Source organism: Festucalex cinctus, chromosome 2 (genome assembly GCF_051991245.1).
Source record: "Festucalex cinctus isolate MCC-2025b chromosome 2, RoL_Fcin_1.0, whole genome shotgun sequence".
Taxonomy (NCBI): domain Eukaryota; kingdom Metazoa; phylum Chordata; class Actinopteri; order Syngnathiformes; family Syngnathidae; genus Festucalex; species Festucalex cinctus.
Window position 1 is genome coordinate 44,948,151 of NC_135412.1, and position 20,538 is coordinate 44,968,688.

General features: G+C 46.2%; 1 protein-coding gene across 2 annotated transcripts in view; it reads left to right on the top strand.

The window, feature by feature from the left end:
* Positions 1 to 20,538, top strand: part of itpr3 (inositol 1,4,5-trisphosphate receptor, type 3) — an 841,532-nt gene that overhangs the window by 810,936 nt on the left and 10,058 nt on the right. For both annotated transcript variants that reach the window (XM_077515178.1, XM_077515179.1), the window contains 4 exons: positions 1,493 to 1,611; positions 4,978 to 5,143; positions 9,968 to 10,128; positions 10,206 to 10,367. In XM_077515178.1, coding sequence (XP_077371304.1) covers positions 1,493 to 1,611; positions 4,978 to 5,143; positions 9,968 to 10,128; positions 10,206 to 10,367 — 608 coding nt within the window. The remainder of the gene's footprint in view (positions 1 to 1,492; positions 1,612 to 4,977; positions 5,144 to 9,967; positions 10,129 to 10,205; positions 10,368 to 20,538) is intronic.

Here is a 20,538-nt window from a genome sequence, read left to right on the forward strand (position 1 = left end):
TCATTTATTATTTGCACTAGCTTCTGTATATCCTCACCTGTACAGAAAATGTTTGTGTCATCAGCAAAGAGTACCATCTTTAACACAGTAGAGACTTTACATATATCATTTATATACAGTATAAACAATTTAGGGCCCAAAACTGAGCCCTGAGGTACACCACATAAAACTTCCATTTTATTAGAAGTACTCCCTCCTAATAATGCTATAATAAAAATATTAATAAGTAAGATGAAAGAATCTCAATCTTTCAGCATTCCCACAATAATAATAAGTATATAATAATAAAGGTTAGAAACAACATATGTGGGAATGCTTCCCACAATTACTTCTTTGTTTGGACACACACAGAGAGAGAGAGAGAGAGAGAGAGAGAGAGAGAGAGAGAGAGACTATTTCTGGGTTTCAGCTAGGCACACATGCTATGTTATATTTTGTTCATTGAATGTTTGAGTCAAAGAGATGATTGTGAATATCGTATGTGAATGCTGGTGTGTGATGTCATGCCAGTTTATACTATTTCAGCTATGGATAGTATGCTAGCTAGTTTAATAATGTGTCTCATGTGAATGTCCATCCATTCATCCATTTTCTTGGCCGCTTATTGCTCACAAGGGTCGCGGGGGGTGCTGGCGCCTGTCTCAGCTGGCTCTGGGCAGTAGGCAGGGGACACCCTGGACTGGTTGCCAGCCAATCGCAGGGCACACAGAGACGAACAACCATCCACGCTCACAAGCACACCAAGGGACAATTTGGAGTGCCCAATTAACCTGCCATGCATGTCTTTGGAATGTGGGAGGAGACCGGAGCACCCGGAGAAGACCCACGCGGGCACGGGGAGAACATGCAAACTCCACCCAGGAAGGCCGTAGCCTGGACTCGAACCGGAGTCCTCAGAACTGGGAGGCGGAAGTTGATAACCACTCGTCCACCGTGCCACCCTCATGGGAATGTGAATTGTTTATTTTGTGTGTTTGCAATTGACGAGGGGTATCAGTGCTTATTTTTTTTCGACTTAAAAGAAGACTGCTGACGTCAGTGATGGACTGACAGATGGAACGTCAACAGAAGGGGGCGCTGTGTGCCAACAAATGACGAACAAGCAAAAATATGTAAATTGCCTACCACTGCATTGTAGTCATACTTGTAGCACTGTGTTGTGTTTATTTTAATTCTCTGCACTTTTCTGCATTTCCTGTAAAGTGGTTATACAGCCAGATATTCTCAGTGGTATTTATTTGGACACTGGATTTTTTTTTTTATCTCATTTTTATGAATCTTTTCTTTAATAAATAAAGAAATAAATACATAGAGAAATAGAGAAAGGTTTTTCAGAAATGAGAAATCTGGAAAGCAAAAGTACTATATCATGATATACTGTATATAATCAACAAATAAAGTATGCTGTATTGGAATATAAATTTATAACATATACCTGTACAGTATGTGTGCAAATCAAATCAAAGTATTCTACATTTTGATTTTGTCACAGATGAGTCGAGCAGTGAGCGAGCCTGTGACACACTGTTGATGTGTATCGTGACGGTGTTGAATCATGGTCTGAGGAACGGTGGCGGAGTGGGCGACGTCCTCCGCCAGCCCTCCAAGAACGTAAGACCTTCTATTTTCATTACCTCTGAACCTTTATTCAACCAGGTTGGTCCCGTTGAGATTAAATATTTCTTTTTCAAGAGAGGCCTGGCCAAGACAGGCAGCAGCAAAACAACACAAAGTTTCAGACATACAGTACAGGAGTGAGACAAATTACTGCTATTAATGCTATACTTGTACATAAGTATAGCATTTTTAGATTAAATGATCAATAAAATTGTTCAAACAGCCAAGCTAAAAACATTGACACTGTATGTTAGCTATTTCCATGTCTTTCAATTTAGATTTAAAAACATTTAAGGACACCAATTTGTTGAGCTTTAAATCATTCTGCAGAAAATTCCAGGCTGACGGTGCTGAGTACCCAAAAGCCATTTTACCAATTTCTGCCTGTGCGTTTGGAATAGAGGGCAAAAAAAAGGTCCTGCAAATACAATGAATATTGTCCAGTGCTTCTCTGCCTGATAAAAACACAAAGATAGCAGCCCAAGAATTGCCTTACAAATAAAGGTGTGCCAGTGAGTGAGTCTGCGGGTCGACAATGCAGGCCATCCGACCCGGGAGGAAGTGGTGAGTCAGAGATTTGCAATCCGTAATAAACCTCATGGATGAATGATAAAGAGTATGTATTTGATGGAGACACTGTGCAGAGGCATGCATGTATAGAATATCACCATAGTCTAAAACAGGTTTAAAAAAAAAAAAAAAAGCTAGCCGTTTTTTTTTACATTAAAAGAAAAACACTGCTCATTTCTAAAGTAAAAACCCAGTTTAAGCTTTAGCCTTTGTTACAAGGCACATTACATGCGATTTAAGGGATTCATCAATTAATATGCCCAGTTATTTGTCACAATGTCCAACCTTCATCAACTCAGGTTACCTTTTCACGTGGCAATTTTTATTTTGGAGTGTGTTGCCACTTCCCCCTGCAATGCCACCCTATGTGGCCACGCATACACGCCAGAAACTCTCTCAGACACTAAAATGGAACACCAGTTACACCAGTGGTTCTGTTTTTTGTTTTTTTTTGCGCCCAGCTCCGATTTTTCACGGACTGGTAACCTTTTTTGTGTGTATATGGGGTGTGTGTGTGTGTGTGGGGGGGGGGGGGGGGGTGGGTGGTGCTTGTGGGCGCTATTTACATACAGGGCATCAACAGCAACATTTTCACATTTGATAAACTACAAATGTTGGGCTATTTACAAGATGTGTGTGCATGTTTTTGTTTTTTTCTCAAATCCAATAGTGTCTTTTTGTATGGTACTGTGTGAAACACACTCCTGTGTGCAAAGGGACATTACAAGATTTGCATACTTTGCCCGTTTCTCTGCGCTGGCCCCTCCGCACGCAAACTCGACACCTTCTTGTTGGTTTTGTCTTAGATGTGGTGGGCCTGAGAGGAATCAGGGTATGTTTTGCCATCCATCCGTCCAGCCTACTGTCCGGGTCATTGTAGGGTGACCTGGCATTGGACCCGATTTCTTCCAAGGCCTCACTTTCACTTTCTTCCTATTCCTCTTGTTTGGTCATATGTCGCGCTCGCGTCCAGGACTTCACCACCTTGTGTATGTAGGTCAAAAATTTCATATGCTGTCCTGGGTTTTTTTTTGCTCGGAAAATGACAAAAGAGTTTAACATGGTCAGCTGGAAGAGGTACACGAGAAACTTTTTTGTCCAATTCATGGACATGCCCATGAAGGGGTAGTATGAGGTGTTGACAAGCGCCGCCGCCACAGCATCATGCCTTAATCAATACAAATATTCTGCTCAGGCTGAAACAATTCTTTGAATTTTTTTTTTAGTAAGTAGTTCAACACGGCCCCTCCGTGAGCCGGCACCTTTCCGTGGTGGAGGGGTTTGCGTGTCCCAATGATCCTAGGAGCTATGTTGTCTGGGGCTTTATGCCCCTGGCAAGGTCACCCATGGCAAACATGTCCTAGGTGAGGGGCCAGACTAAGCACGGCTCAAAAACCCTTTATGATGTTCAAAATGATTGGAAACACGTTTCCCTTGCCCGGACGCGGGTCACCAGGGCCCCCTTCTGGAGCCAGGCCTCGTTGGCAAGCGCCTGGTGGCCCGGCCCTGCACCCATGGGGCCCGAAGAGGCAACGTGGGTCCCCCTTTCCACGGGCTCACCACCGGTGGGAGGGGCCAAAGGGGTCAGGTGCAGTGTAGGCTGGGTGGCAGCCAAGGGAGGAGACCTTGGCGGACCGACCCCCAGCTCCAGAAGCTGGCTTTTGGGACATGGAATGTCACCTCTCTGGCAGGGAAGGAGCCTGAGCTGGTGTGTGAGGCAGAGAAGTTCCGACTAGACATAGTCGGACTCTCCTCCACACATGGTTAAATTCTCTTGCCAAATGTTGAACTCTTCATTTCTTACTACATGTGTCACCTACACCTCCGCGTTTTGCGTTGAGGTTCCTCATCATTATATCCACCCGCCATCCATCCAACGCACCCGCATCGACTGTCCAACAGCACAAACATCTCCGCTGAGCAAAAACGTGGCTGTGAAAAATGCTGCCTATTTACTGGTGCAAAAAAACAAAAACAAAAAAAGCAGAGAGTGCCGACATTCCCCCCCGTCAATATAAGAGCATCAATCTTCATTAAAAATCTACATTTGCGTTAACATTTAAAGCTACATGGTTCAAAACATGGGGAAAAAGTGGAGGCTTTTGGTTCGGAAATGTTGGTAATGATTCATTTATTGGAGCCCAACACAGTTACCTCAATACAAGTGAATGGAAGAGATCACCAGCGTTTCCCAGTCCTAGATGGCGACGAGGTCTCCGTGTCCTTACCAAGGTTTCAACCCAGTGGTTATGCCTATGGGAAGAGCACCACCCTCTTTTTGTACACATTGCACCAATGGATCAAAAAACTACCACATGCTGACAGATGGCACTTTCTTGACTCCACTATGCACATTTCATCATACGTCAACATATGTAGTTCATGTGTAATAAAACACGTACATTTGGCGATATACTGTAAAGACAAACAGCATCGTCTCTCAACAGCTGCCTGTCGGTAATTAATGTGTGCATAATCCTAGGAGGAACTGAAAGTGCAATCCCTCTGTACACTTCTCGCCCATTTATTTGAACAACAGGATATATACAAATGTATCTATTTTATTAATATTAGTGAACTCATTGGCATTAATGGATTGCGAAATAAAATCAATATAAAGCACGGAGCAGATAACTAGAATGGAAACTATTTTCATGTTTTTATTATTAGTGTTTTGTTAAAAAATTTTTTTTACTCTGAGCATGCAGGGGATAGGACAAGGAGGCACTACCTCCACTGCCTGCCCTTCCTGGACATCCCTAACAGTCATATGCTTTTGCATGTTTGTAGGAGCCGCTGTTTCCTGCCCGCGTAGTCTACGACTTGTTGTTCTACTTCATTGTCATCATCATTGTCCTCAACCTCATCTTCGGAGTCATCATCGACACCTTCGCTGACCTGAGGAGCGAGAAGCAGAAGAAAGAAGAGATCCTGAAGACCACCTGTTTCATCTGCTGTTAGTCCACACGTACATCCAATCAAATTACTCACATTTAAATAATAGTAATGTATTATATTCAATCACTGTACATGAAGTCTGTCATGTACCAGGGCTGTCAAAATTTAAGTGTTAACTCTGGAGATTACTTTAAATTCTTAAAGCGTAAAAGAAACAACAACAACAGTTAACTCAACGTACAGTCAAAGTTGGAGGAGTCACTGGCGGGAAAATGAATAAACACGGACTATAGTTAGTTTTCTATGCTGATTTACTTGCTTGATGCTTGTTGAACTCTAAAGCAATTTTCACACATTGCAGAGCCAAATTCAACTGGCATATTATTTGAACGCTTTTGATGTATCATCTGAGAGCAAAATACCCTACTCAAGTTACCTCCATGTGACTCATAAAACAACCTTTCGGAAGCGTGCTGCTTGCGGGCAGAACCAAACCTGGACACAACTGAGAAGTTCTGATAATTGTTTCTATGAGAAAAAATATGGCCTGTATAGCAGAGTTCATTGTGATAGTTTTAACTGTTGTATTTTACAGGAGAAAAAAATCAAAGGGGTGCTAGTGAGTCCATCCATCCATCCATTTTCTTGACCGCTTATTCCTCACAAGGGTCGCGGGGGGTGCTGGAGCCTCTCTCAGATGGCTTTGGGCAGTAGGCAGGGTACACCCAGGACTGGTTGCCAGCCAATCGCAGGGCACACAGAGACAAACAACCATCCACACTCACAAGCACACCTAGGGACAATTTGGAGCGGCCGATTAACCTGCCATGCATGTGTTTGGAATGTGGGAGGAGACCGGAGTACCCGGAGAAGACCCACGCGGATGCGGGGAGAACATGCAAACTCCACCCAGGAAGGCCGAAGCCTGGACTGGAACCCGAGTCCCCAGAACTGGGAGGCGGATGTGCTAACCAATCAGCTACCGTGCCGCCCCTCTTGTAACCATTAAAGTATAAATATTTAAAATAGCTTGCATGACTTGAACAATGTCACATTAGAACATGAGAAAGAGGTTACCTCTTGTGACTTGTAAACAAAATATGTTAAAAAAAATGTTAATCAACAAATATAAACAATTGCAAATAAAAATGCTTGACATGTCTAAATTCGGCAGCCTCAGTGTTGGGAAGCAATACTTTCGCGATGGTCGGTACTTTCAGGTGTTTAAACTCCGTGCACTGTAGATATGGGAGCTATATCTTTTATATCTCCGTCTACGTGGTAGGCTATCGCGTTGGTTATTTCCATCTCCCTGACACTCCCTTGTATGCCTCCGTTATGGGCTGCTGTCTGGGGATAGCACTTTCTGAACCTTGCTTCGCACATCTTGAACTGTCTGTGTTGGAAAAGGCTTGGCCGTTTTGCTCTGGGTGGTTACGATGGTTTTCAGACACACTTTACATTTCGTGTTCTTTTGCTCAACATGGTCTTTGTGGAACACAAAATATTTCCAAACCAAAGATGTCCAAATTTCTTTTCAGGACAAGCATAACACGATCAACTTCGACGAACGTTACTTCCGCGGTTTCAGCCGCTGAACCACCCGCCATTTACTCATCGTCTGTTTACCTTCTTGATCAGATTGGATGGGTGGAGTCACGTGACTACACATGCGGAACTGTCTTAAAGGGGAATGAACATAGCCCACTAAGAATACACAGTCAAAACAGACAAAAAGAGTTTTCTTTTCTTTTTTTTTTTATTAAAACACAGATTTACCGACATGAGAAAAATGACATCGGTTATTGTAGCAAATTTCGGTAACGGTAAATTTAATGACACTAAGAGGACACACCTGGGAGACACAGCAGGCAGGGGGAATCAATCAGCAACACACTCCGGGAAGAGAAGACACAAGCAGGGGGACAAGGTTAATGATAACGAGACTGGGGAAAAACACACAGGAACACCAGACAACCAACACTCACCAAAATATAACAAAAACCCAACCCCAACCAAACTGAAACGTGACATTACCTGCGAGTGCGAGAGAGTCAACTGAAAGATAACGGCATGCGGATGCTCAAGACACGCCCAGCATGGTTAGAGCATGAAAGAGTCAACTGAAAGAGGTCAATTGAAAAGTTAAATTAGAGAATGCTGCACACAAAACATGAAGAGGAAAATACATTAAGAGCCAAGAATGAACAAACACTGCAAGTGGAAACGTGAAAATGGATAAGAAATCCATATCCTGAACCCTAACAAGCATTTGTAGTCGATAAAATCTGACCCGCTCCGGCAAAAGGGTCCGCATGTCAGCAAGGCTCAATCTAGAGATATGGGCGATATTAGACAGTTGTCCATTTTGAGATTTCTCAACAAATAGCCTCCTTGAGGTCTCTAGTTTCATTTGCAAAGAGCACAAATGTCTAAATTTGTAAGAGAAGTGTATGAAAATAAGCAATTACTAGACAGTATACCTCGTAACTAGGGGGCGTGTTTTTAGCCTAGCTGCTAGCTAGCGCTGCCTTTTGCTGAACTATTTAAAAACAACCCGAATTTCCAAGCTTCAAACCTAATTCACAAGTGATTTATATAAATATTAATAAGTGAATCTGCTAATGGATGGACGGATGGACATAACAAAAAAAAAAAGTCGAAACACACCATTCATGTCGTCGGTCCGGGTACCTGTGAATTGTAATCCAAACAAACAGAGATATTCTCCAGGATCGTTTTTCTTTATGAATCGTTGTCTACTTTTAATTTAAATTACTACATTCACAGTACTCCATGTCAAACTCGAGTGGGGGAGCATCTAGTGATGCCCCCGCGGAGCACCGACAGGCTGTCATTACTCCTTCACTCACGCCGAATCGGGAACTAAAAGTTGTGGTGCCTTGTATGCAATGTAGACTAACGTAATGATGTATTGTAAATACCAATATAATGTTTTGATCACTTGTCGATGTTGTCTATTACATACGACGCCGGACACGACCGCTTCTTCGATGCGTCAAATATGAAGTTGCAAACATTGCATACGTTGCAAATATCACCACACATTTTCAATTATGCTCTTTTAAATGTGATGACATGAACATAAAAATGAGCGATGAAATATGATATGAAAATATGAAACTTGAAGATGAAACATGATCACGATGGTCTTCAACAAAAAAGCCAGTCATCCCGACACCCCGCCCCAAAATGCACACAGGTTATGTTGACTTGTAAATACAATAGTGTAGTGTCCCTCGTGTATTACTTGGGGTGGGTTGGTGGGACAAAACAAACAAAAAAATGTTCAAACATCACATTTTCATGTTTTCATGAGCCCAAAGCATTTGAGACATCACATCCATGATAAGTTATCAATAAAGCACTTATCGCAGGCCACATCAAATGGCAAATAATGTTTTAATGGAGACAAAGTTATTGAATTAAATTTTCCACTGTGGTAATATGACCTAATTTAAGCAAGAAAATACCAGAAGGAGCAACTAGAAAATAAGCAACCGTTGGCTGATGCCTCAGGAGATGAATTCTAGCTGAATGTGATCTTCAAAGTTGAGGCTGATTTCATCTCTTGAGAGGTCAAACTTCCAAAACGTTTAAAGGGTTCAAATCTTGGACGATGACCTTGCCTGCTATTGGAACAGACTTCCCATTGATATTTTAACAGTTCCTGAAAATTTCAGGTTCACATCTTTTTCCGAAGCTATAGACATTTGAAAGATGCAAGTACCAAAAGTTTAAAGCCCTTTTCCTCAAAACTAGGGATTTCAACTTTCCAACATTGAAGTGCTGTAACTTTGTCCATTTTTGAGCTACATCCATGTATTATATATCATTTTAAATGGAATTAAGTGCAGAATTAAAATATATCAATATCTCAATTTTGATTTTTCGGTACATGAGGACCCTTTTGCCTTTTGTCACAAATTCATTCAATTAACACTGGAAGCAATAGAATATTTGATCTTTTTCTCTTTCTGTGTGGGAGGATTTCCCGTCAACACATTGCTTATATATGTAAGAGGATTTATTTTCACATTGATATCTTTGGGGATCTATTTTGTTTCTGCTTTGGGAACTACAGTATTGTAAATAAGCCTGATTGAGGGAAGGATACATGAAAAGAAGGGGGAAGATGTTTTCTCCTGAGCATTACATTATAACGTATTGTTGCACATATTTCCGGAAAAAACAAAACAAAACAAAACAAAAAAAACATTAATAAAAACTAAAGAATCTTAATTGGTTCAGGTTAATTTTTAATAAAGCACATTTTGAAAGAACAGTGCTTACCTTTGCTGTCTCTGATACATCTTTGCTACTAAATCAGTGACAGTGGTAATAGGCAATTAGCTGCTGTCTGTTTAGAGGCAAACTAATGACTGACGTTCTCAGATACAGTTGCAGAGTTTTACTTACCCCAACATGAGGGTTTGGCTGTCTCCAACAAACGTTTCAAATTTCACCAGTAGTTAATTATTCTGACAACACTTGTCTTTGTACAAGTTAGTATTAGCAAAGTCATTGTTTTATGCGCAAGAGTAACTGCTTTATATAAATTTGCTGAGAAATAAAAATAAAATTCAACCTGGCTGACTGGCTGGCTGGCACGGAAGGAAGGAACATTGATTTCAGGCAATGGTCAATATAAACAAGACAACCAAAACAAAATTTTCCAATCAATATTCAATTAACACCCCTGGTGTTTAAAAGCCTGGCTGATTGTAACGCAGCTCAGGTTTGTCCCAGAGACTCCAGCCACTCCACCCATCTCTAGCAGCTCTGGGTAAAAAAAACAACCCAAAAAACTAAGCTCAGCACCAGAAAGGAACATAACAGATGCAATGTTTTATGTTTTTAGGTCTGGAGCGAGATAAGTTTGACAACAAGACGGTATCATTCGAGGAGCACATCAAGCTTGAGCACAACATCTGGAACTACTTGTACTTTATCGTACTGGTGCGCGAAAAGAATAAGACAGACTACACTGGGCCTGAGAGCTACGTAGCCATGATGATCAAGGTACAAATACAAGAGATGTACTGTACGTCACACCCCTGAGATGACCGGTGCCTTACTGAAGTCCTGCTGCGTTGCAGAACAACAACCTGGATTGGTTCCCGCGCATGCAGGCTATGTCGCTGGTAGTCACCGATGGTGATGGTGAACAGAATGAGATGAGGATGCTGCAGGACAAACTCAACTCTACTATGAAAGTGGTGATGACGCTCACTGCGCAGCTTACAGAGCTCAAAGAGCAGGTATGCATCGAAACTGGACTGTTTACATTAAAGTGAAAGAGACACCAGACAAAAATCACCCTAAAAACATTTTCAAGAAAGAGTACAAGTATAGATAACATGATTCAGTGACTGCTTTGGTAAATGCGCAATGAAACTGACTCATAAAAAGAGATTATTTCTGTGAAATTCGCAAGCCATGACAGCTCATTTCCACGCCGGCACGTCCCTCTAGCCGTGCATTGATTGCAGTGAACCGGGGACATTTTCATCCTCCACTCAGTGTGGAGGCTGTCATAAATCATAAACTGTATTTTGTTTGGCTTGGCGCCGCCAAATCTCGCTCCATTCCAAACCATGAAATGTAGTTTTAGCGGGTAAAACCCAATGCGAGTGGGTTACGTCAGTACGCTAGTGTACGTACAATGTTGCGTCCAAGTCCGCCATGGAAAATCGTCAACTCTTCTACTCCTGCAACGTCACAACTTAAAATGATGTGCTTCAGAATCGAAACATGGCACCGTTTGATTTTATGTGAATCGGTTGTAGCGATAATTGGGTCGTCTTTTAGACGAATTAATAATCTGGACGTTAGAGGTAAATTGTATATACCTCGATAACCTCTAGGAGCACCACGTTGGCTTTGCTTTGGGTTAACAGGAGCAAGCAACGACCAAAATCCTTTCTTCATCAGTCATTTATAATCTAAAGTCGCCACACTCAATATTCAGTGGTTCGTTGTACTAACAAAAGAATAATAATCCACTCGGAAACACAGATGACTTAGGCGGAATAGAGTTAATAAAACATGCATTTATTCACGATTGCTACACTACAGAATCAAAACACTGCCTATCTACCTATCCAACCGTCAGAAGAAAAGAAATCAAATAAAGCTAATCAAAATAGAGAAAGAATGCGAACGAATAAGGAAACAGGAAAAAGAGAAATTTAACTTGCCAGGTCTGTGATATGTTTCAAATGTAAGTTGCACGCAGCGGTATGCCGAATTGGGGAAAATCAAATGTGCACTTACGAGTTGGATACTGCGTAGAACGAGCAGAAACGGGAGGTCTTTGGAAAAGGGGGAAAAATAGTCAATGTTCGTTCAAAAAGGCAAGAAAAATCAAAAAGGGGCTATTCCACAGGTGAGCAAGGTAGCCGCTCGGGGGCTGACGTAGTTGCGCGGTTCGTCCCTTGATTGGTCAGCGAGGTTGGTTCTGCCGGACAGCTGTCCGACTCCAGGTGTTGGAGCTCGGTTCGCGGCGTGCCTGCGTATGGGGAAGGCCCGCAGTTGGAGGTGGGCTTGCACCGCGGCTTAGGTGCACAACCTTGAGTCCGGCGGGACTTTGCAAGTGTACCCCGGGGCCGTGGAGCTCGCTGCTGGCGGACAGTCACCGATGGTAAAGAAAAAAAAAAGAAAACAAAGAAAAGGGGAGTAAAAGAGTCTCTTTGGGGTCAGCGTTGACGTTGCACCTGCTTTGGCGTGGCGTGGAGCGAGTGTCTGCTCTCGTGGCAATGGTTGCTGCCAGGAACAAAAAGGGGGCCACGTGCTGGACAAGTTTCTTGGGACAAAGAGTCAGTGGGCAAGCTGGGCCACTTGCCGGCAACAGGCCTTAGGATGGCCAGTAGAAGAAGCGGGAGAGAGAGCGATCGGGAAGAGGCGTCGGAAGAAGAGAGAGAGATGGTCCTCTGGTCTTTTTAAAGTCTATGGGCGGGGCTTCAGTAGGTGGTGGCAAACCCTTCTGTTCGCTCACGCAGACTTTAAAAAGCAAATTATTAAAGGGATTAATAATTTGGCATTAAATTTGGTCAGTCTGGCAAATCAGTTTTCCCACACAACCCGTTTAACACACATCGTAATTAATGCATCATAAACTAATTTGTGAGGTCGTTCTTGAGCCTAATCTGACTGAACTGAAATATATTGATTACCTTTCATTCCTTATGGAGTACAAATGACATAGGACGTTCATACACACAAAGACATAACATGAATCATTCGTAGTTCAGTTATCTGTCAAGAATTATCATGGTATAAATGTGTAAAATGCGGTTACTTGTATGAATTGTCACTAAGGATAGTTCCAAGTTTCACCACTTGACAGTGCTGTTGCTCCATATAGACGTTCCAGGAGTGCCCCCTGGAGGGGCGACGCCAGAAAGTCTCCCCTGGTTGATAAGAAAGGTCATAAACATTCCTTTGATCAGTCGTTTGTATATTCTAATTCATTGAAGGCGTTTTCTCGGGCTCCGGGAAGTCGGGGCCCGAATAGACTCCTTCGGCAGACGCATAAATTCCTTTGTCACTGACAAGGCGAGGTCAAGTAGGACTCAGACGCAGGCGTAAGGTAGGCCACCAAGGCAGCAGGTTTATTTCCGGCCAACAGAGGTCTCCTCTCAAACTGAGAGGAGAACAGGGAGGGGAAAAAGTGGAGAACAAAAAGCGCTCCACTAGAGAGGAAAAAACAGGCAAAAGGTACTGGGGACAACAGAAAGCGCTCCGCTAGGGAGGAAAAAGGGCACAAGGCAAAAGGGGTAACTAAAGGCGCTCCAAAAGGGAGGAAAAGGCACAAAAACAAGGCAACAACGCTAGGCAACATGAACAAGGACATAAGGACTGTGGGACGCTTCCATGCACTGACGGTGACACTTCGGCACTGAGGGGAGAATGCAGCTGGCTTTTATTGTGTGGGTTGATTGGTGGCAGGTGGTGATAATCATGGGCGGGGACCGGTAATGAGTGAGCGGCAGGAAGGGCAAGTGACCTGGGGTGAGAGGAGAGTTAGGATTTCAGAGTAAAACGGGAAACAGAGACACAAAAATAAAAGCATGAGCCGCCACGCCTGGTGGCGGCGTGACAGTACCCCCCCCTCAACGGCCGGCTCTTGACGGCCCAGGAATGTCAGGGTGATCTTCATAAAATTCATCAATTAACGAGGGATCCACGATGAACCGGGAGGGGACCCATTGCCTTTCCTCCGGGCCGTATCCCTCCTAGTCCACCAGGTATTGTCTTCCGCGGCCCCGATTACGAACATCCAAAAGTTTTCTAACCTTGTAAACGGGGCCGCCTTCAATCATCTCCGGGGGGGGTGGGTTGGGTTCGGAGGGCATCAGTGTGCTTTCACGGACAGGTTTGACTTGGCTGACATGGAACGTGGGATGGATTTTGAGGGATCTTGGTAAGCGAAGACGAACTGCAGCAGGACCTATGGACTTGGTTACGGGAAAAGGCCCCACAAATCGCGGGGCCAACTTTGGACATGGTACCTTGAGCCTGAGGTGTTTGGCTGATAGCCAAACTCGCTGGCCTGGGCGGTATTCTGGTGCCGGTCTCCTCTTCCGGTCGGCGGCCCTCTTCACCCGGTCTCCCTGGCGTTGAAGCGCCGTCCGGGCCGCCGACCAGACCTTGTGGCACCGACGGATCATGGCCTTGACCGAGGGGACCGTTGCCTCCTCTTCCAGTTCGGCGAAGAATGGCGGATCGTAGCTGTGGACGCATTTAAAAGGGGTGAGACCTGTGGCAGATGTGGGCAAAGAGTTGTGCGCGAGCTCGACCCATACTAGATACTTGCTCCAGGTTGTCGGGTTCTGGGAGACGAGGCATCGGAGACCGGTTTCGAGCTGCTGGTTCAGCCGTTCTGCCTGCCCATTGGCCTCAGGATGGTACCCAGAAGTCAGGTTAGCTTTGGCACCTAGGGCTTTACAAAATTGAGTCCAAAATCGGGAGACGAACTGTGGTCCACGGTCGGAAACGATGTGTAAGGGGAAACCATAAAACCTGAATATGTGGTGGATCATGATGTCGGCTGTGGTCTTGGCGGATGGGAGCTTGGTTAATGGGATGAAACGAACCATCTTAGAGAATCTGTCGACGACTGTGAGGATTGTGGTTTTACCATGGGATGGTGGTAGTCCGGTCACAAAATCCACTGAAATGTCCGCCCATGGTCTGGATGGGATTGGTAGTGGCTGGAGTAGACCCATCCGGGACTGGTTTGACGTCTTGTTGCGGGCACAGGTAGGACAGGCAGCTACGTAGTCCTTGATTGTGGTCTCCATTGCCGGCCACCAGAATCTCCGGGCGACAGCATACATGGTCCTGCGGACTCCAGGATGGCAAAATAATCGTGAAGTATGGGCCCAGTGTATTACCTGGGCCCTCAGTTCCTCAGGCACAAAGAGTCGGCGTGGTGGGCATGACGTGGGGGGAGTGACGTTCCGTAGTGCCTCTTTGACGTCGTCCTCAATTTGCCACCTCATGGCCCCGACTATGCAGTCCCGGGGCAGAATGGTCTCAGGCTCGGCTTCCAGTGGTTCGGACTCGTGAATTCTTGACAAAGCGTCAGCCTTGACGTTCTTACTGCCGGGTCTGTAGGTCAGAGAGAAAACGAAGCGGTTAAAAAACAAAGACCATCTGGCCTGTCGAGGGTTGAGTCTTTTGGCCTGGCGTAGGTATTCCAGATTTCGGTGGTCGGTCCAGATCACGAAGGGGAGTTCGGCGCCTTCCAACCAGTGTCTCCACTCTTCGAGAGCCACCTTTACAGCTAGGAGCTCCCGATCACCGACTGAGTAGTTGCGTTCTGCTTTAGATAATTTTCGTGAGAGGAAGGCGCAGGGATGTGTCTTGCCGTCCTCCTGACAACGCTGAGACAGTACTGCCCCAATTCCAATACTCGAGGCGTCTACCTCCACCACGAACTGGCGTTTGGGGTCAGGGACTCTGAGGATTGGCGCATTGGTGAAGCGAGCCTTTAAGTCCTTGAATGCTCTTTCTGCTTCCGTGTTCCACCTAAATCGAACCTGTGGGGAGGTCAAGGCGTGCAGAGGGGCGGCAATGGTGCTGAAGTTTCTGATAAATCGCCGGTAGAAGTTGGCGAATCCGAGGAATTGTTGCACCTTCTTTCGTGAGTCCGGCGTGGGCCAATCTCGCACGGCGCTGACCTTGTCCGCTTCCATCTCCACTTTTCCGGGTGACACGACGAATCCCAAGAAGGAGATGGTGTTGACGTGGAACAGGCTCTTTTCTGCTTTCACGTAAAGCCGGTGATCCAGCAGGCGTTGCAAGACTCGGTTCACGTGGTTTCGATGGTTTGCTTGGTCAGGAGAGTAGATCAGGATATCATCCAGGTAGACGTACACGAAGTAGTCGATGAAATCTTTGAGTACTTCGTTTATCATGGCCTGGAAAACTGCTGGAGCGTTCGTGAGGCCGAAAGGCATGACCAGGTACTCGTAATGTCCCCGGGGAGTGTTAAACCCAGTCTTCCATTCATCTCCCTCGCGGACCCGGATGAGGTGATAGGCGTTCCGGAGATCGAGCTTTGTGAAGATTTTGGCTTGTTGCAACTGGTCGAAAACCGAGGACATCAATGGCAGTGGGTATCGATTTTTAACTGTGATATCATTCAAGGGGCTGTAGTCAATACATGGGCGTAGGGATCCATCCTTCTTGCTCACAAAAAAGAAGCCTGCTCCCGCAGGCGAGGAAGACGGTCGGATGAGGCCGGCTTTCAAGGAGTCGTCTATGTAGGTGTTCATGGCCTGGCGTTCGGGTCCTGAGACCGAGTACAGTCTCCCCTTGGGGATAGTTGATCCGGGAATCAGGTCAATCGGGCAGTCATACGGTCGGTGGGGAGGAAGAGTCATGGCCTTGGTTTTGCTGAAAACCTCCCGCAGGTGGTGGTAGCAGGAGGGAACGGTGTGCAGGTTCGGGTATTCCTCTTGAGCGGACGAGGCGAGGGACACCTGGTGAACCTGGGCTGTGGTGTTCCGGGGTGCGGGTTGTTCCAATCTGTGAGTCATGCAGTCCTTTCCCCACTCCAGAATGACTCCAGAGTTCCAGTCGATTCTGGGATTATGTAGACGCAGCCAAGGGTGGCCCAGAACCAAAGTGGGGGAAGCAGAATGGAACACATGGAAGCGAAGGGTCTCGAGGTGCTGTCCGATGTGCACTTCCAGAGGTTCAGTGATGTGGGTGATTTTGAAAAGTTCCTTGCCGTTCAGCGCTCGAGCCTGGATGGTTGAAAGAAGTGGTTCGGTGGAGACTCGTAGTTGCCTCACGAGCTCCCAGTCCATGAGGCTCTCGTCGGAACCGGAATCGATGAGGGCTGACAGATTTGTGGTGACATTGTGGTGGTTTATCTGCATTTGCGTGAGCCTGTGGTTCTTGGCGGGTCGGGGTGATGGAGAACTCACCGGTGAGCCGCCCTTCGTGGTGCAGGATCCCACTAGGTGGCCAAGACCACCACAATAGAAGCATCGGCCCTCTCGGCGGCGGCGCTGTCGCTCCTCGGGCGAAAGCCGAGCCCTTCCAAGTTGCATGGGTTCTTCTCTGGCGAGGCCCACCTCTCCTGGTTCCAGTCGGGAACGAAGGATGGGTGGCGGCCTTCCGGTCTCCGGTGGCCGTGACCAGGGGGTGGGTTCCTCCCTCCTTCGGAGTCCACCGATCTTGGCCAGTTCCTGGCGACGGTGATCGGTGCGAATGGCGAGGGATATCATAGCGTCCAGGTCCGTGGGGAGTTCTACGGGAATAAGGAGTTCTTGAATGGCAGGTGACAGTCCTTTCAAGAAATGATCATGTAATGCTATGGCGTTCCAGCCACTGTTTGTTGCCAATGTTCGAAAGCGGATTGCATAATCGCTGACGGGCTCTCTGCCTTGTTGAAGCCGGCTCAAAGCTCGTGCCTTCTCTCGGTCGTGGTTCTCGGGATCGAAGACTTGGCGCAAGGCGGCTTGAAAGTCCTGTACGCTCTGACAGACCGAGGAACCCCTGGCCCATTCCGCGGTTGCCCAGGTTTTGGCCCGTCCAGTCAGGTGAGAAACCATGAAGGCCACCCGGGACTGGGCTGTGGAGAATGACTGTGGTAAATGTTCGAAGTGGATATCACATTCCGTGAGGAAAGTCTGACAGCATCCGGGTTCACCGGAGTATCGTTCTGGGGAGGCCAGTCTTAACCCTACCCCGGTGAATGGCGTGGTCGGGACGGAGAGTTCAGGATGAGGAATCTGTCCAGTGGGAGCTGGCGCTCGACGCCGTGAAAGGCTTACCAGCTCGTGGACCTGGCTGGTCAATTCCTCCATCCGGGACAGCATGGTCTGTTGGATCCGGTCCTGGTTGTTGAGCCGGGCCTCCTGGCTCTGCAGTGCGGCCTCGACCGTGCCTGCTGGGTCCATGCTGGCCGAAGTGTACTGACAAGGCGAGGTCAAGTAGGACTCAGACGCAGGCGTAAGGTAGGCCACCAAGGCAGCAGGTTTATTTCCGGCCAACAGAGGTCTCCTCTCAAACTGAGAGGAGAACAGGGAGGGGAAAAAGTGGAGAACAAAAAGCGCTCCACTAGGGAGGAAAAAACAGGCAAAAGGTACTGGGGACAACAGAAAGCGCTCCGCTAGGGAGGAAAAAGGGCACAAGGCAAAAGGGGTAACTAAAGGCGCTCCAAAAGGGAGGAAAAGGCACAAAAACAAGGCAACAACGCTAGGCAACATGAACAAGGACATAAGGACTGTGGGACGCTTCCATGCACTGACGGTGACACTTCGGCACTGAGGGGAGAATGCAGCTGGCTTTTATTGTGTGGGTTGATTGGTGGCAGGTGGTGATAATCATGGGCGGGGACCGGTAATGAGTGAGCGGCAGGAAGGGCAAGTGACCTGGGGTGAGAGGAGAGTTAGGATTTCAGAGTAAAACGGGAAACAGAGACACAAAAATAAAAGCATGAGCCGCCACGCCTGGTGGCGGCGTGACAGTCACCTGGTCAGCGGCTTCAAAAGAGCTTTGTTGGTGGTTGAGTGACCACCTGCAGAGCTAACCAAGATTAGTTCCTGTCTGAGCTGTGGAAGGTTTATGCGACTGCAGAGAGTTTGCTTTAGAAGAAGCAAGCATAAAAAAAAAAAATTAGATGGTGGACTGGGCCATAGGCCATAGTTGTTCCACGTTGCTCAGAAGTACCGACCCAAATCAGTCCATAGTATTAATGTTTTTAAGAGAAGGCTCAATAGTCACTTTTTTAGTTTGGCATTTAATTGATATCTTTTCTTTTTAACCCCTTTATTTATTTAGCTATTTTAATTTATATTGTCTTTAAGCTTTGTCTTTGCCTTTTGTTTTGTTTTTGATAGTTTTTAACTGTTTTGTTTTGGTGTTTAGATGATTTTATTTGATAGTTCCCAAGTTTTTAGCTCCAGTTTTTCCTCATGGGAGGCCTCCACACTGGGAGGGATGACTGGTCTTCTCCTGCGGGCGGGCGGTTGTCCCGGGGATCCCTTGGCCCCTTGAGAACACTCACAGGGTTCTTCTGTGTCCCGCCATGTCGTGGTTTGTGTGTGTGTGTGGGTACGTTCATGTTCATGGGGATATGGGGGGGGAGGCTTGGTCAGGGAGACATGGAACACAGGATGGATTTGAGCGTCGGAGGCAACTTCAGCTTCACCGAGCCTGGGTTGACAATGGATTCAATCTCAAAACGGCCAATGTAGCATGGGTCCAGCTTCTTGGACCCTCCAGCCAGAAGTAGATCTCGTGATGACAACCACAATCTTTGTCCCAGGCAGTAGTCTGGTGCCAGGATCCGTCCCCGGTTAGCGATCTCTTGGTTCCAGGTGGCGGTATGTGAGAGTGCGGCCCTTGTCTCCCCCCACACACGGTGGGCTCATCGGAGGTGGTACTGAACAGACGGAATGGTGATCTTGCGTTCCTGTGAAGGGAACATGGGTGGCTGGTAACCATAGGCTGTCATGAATGGGGACTGGCCTGTGGCAGAGGAGGTGAGGGAGTTGTGTGCGTATTCCACCTATGGCAAGTGGGAGGACCAAGTTGTTGGATGATTGTGACAGACACATCGTAGAGCGGCCTCCAAATCTTGATTTGCCCGCTCGGTTAACCCATTGGTCTGTAGATGCAGGTGTGTAGATGGCCATGGCTCCCCACAGTGGTCAAGACAGCAGCTGCAACAAAGAAATGCTGAGAGCAGGCCAGCCAACTCAAAACATAACATATTCTTTACTGCACAAGCAATTTCTGTTTCATGTACAGCACTTTGAATACAGCAATGCTTGTTTTAAAGTGCTTTATAAATAAAGGTGAGTTGAGTTATTACGTTATGGGCTGTTATTACGTGATTGGCTTCTACAGATATCCTTGAATTTTGAGGAAAGAAATTTATGGAGGTAAATCGGGTGCAAAAGTGACACATACTCGTAACATAAGGCATGCACCCCTACATAAAATTACACATACGTAACTGCATATATGTACCTGTAAACCAAATGCACACATACGTAACTGCATATTTGCATCCGTAAACCACGAGGCACATATGTGTAATTGAAGATCTGTAGCAGTAAAAAAAACTAAACCATATTGTGGAAATATTTTCAGAGTGCACAGATACAGATCACCAAACATGAGCTCTCGAATCTGCAGTTACGACACTCTGCTTTGATCGGCACGATGTCGCCGCCAAAACGGGTGCAAAAGTGCCACACACTCGTGAGCATGATCCACACACACGTAGAACATGATTTGTATGCGTAAGTGTTGCAAAATACTCTGACAGCAAATCAGTATCGGGGGTTAAACTTCATCAAACGTTCTTTCTCAACCACATGGACACGAATCATCAGTTACGAGTGCACAAATCTGCTCTTCTCGTCCACTGCTTGAAAAAAAGCGAACCGCGCGCGTGACCACTTTTGCACTTCTTTTGGCACCTAAAAACTGAGGCGTATTGTCGTAAAGCTGATGCGTATCCGTAACTTCATGCACGTTCCCGACAGACACGTGACATCTATTGTCCAATCAGCTGCTCCCCTATCTCATTTCATGGCGGCTGCCGAGAAAGGCTTTTTTTCTTTTTTCTTTTTTTCTTTTTTTTTTGGCTGCCGAGAAAGGCGGAAGACGACGCTGAAGTTGCATTGCAGAAGCACCACTCACTTTGGATGAAACCTGTTAATTTCGGAGGACTCCCGTTTGCGAAACTAATGAGAAAGTCAACGCCATTTTGTTTTTGTGGAAACGGGAGTCCTCCAAAATCAACAAGTTTCTCCCAAAGTCAGTGGTGCCTCTGCAATGGCAAACGCTGCTATCTACAGGTGAGATAGCGCAATTGCGGGCTTTTAAGGTGATATGAAAAGATGATTTGACGCGAGCGCGACCGTGGGGCCAACTTCAGTGTTGTTTTTCATACCACCT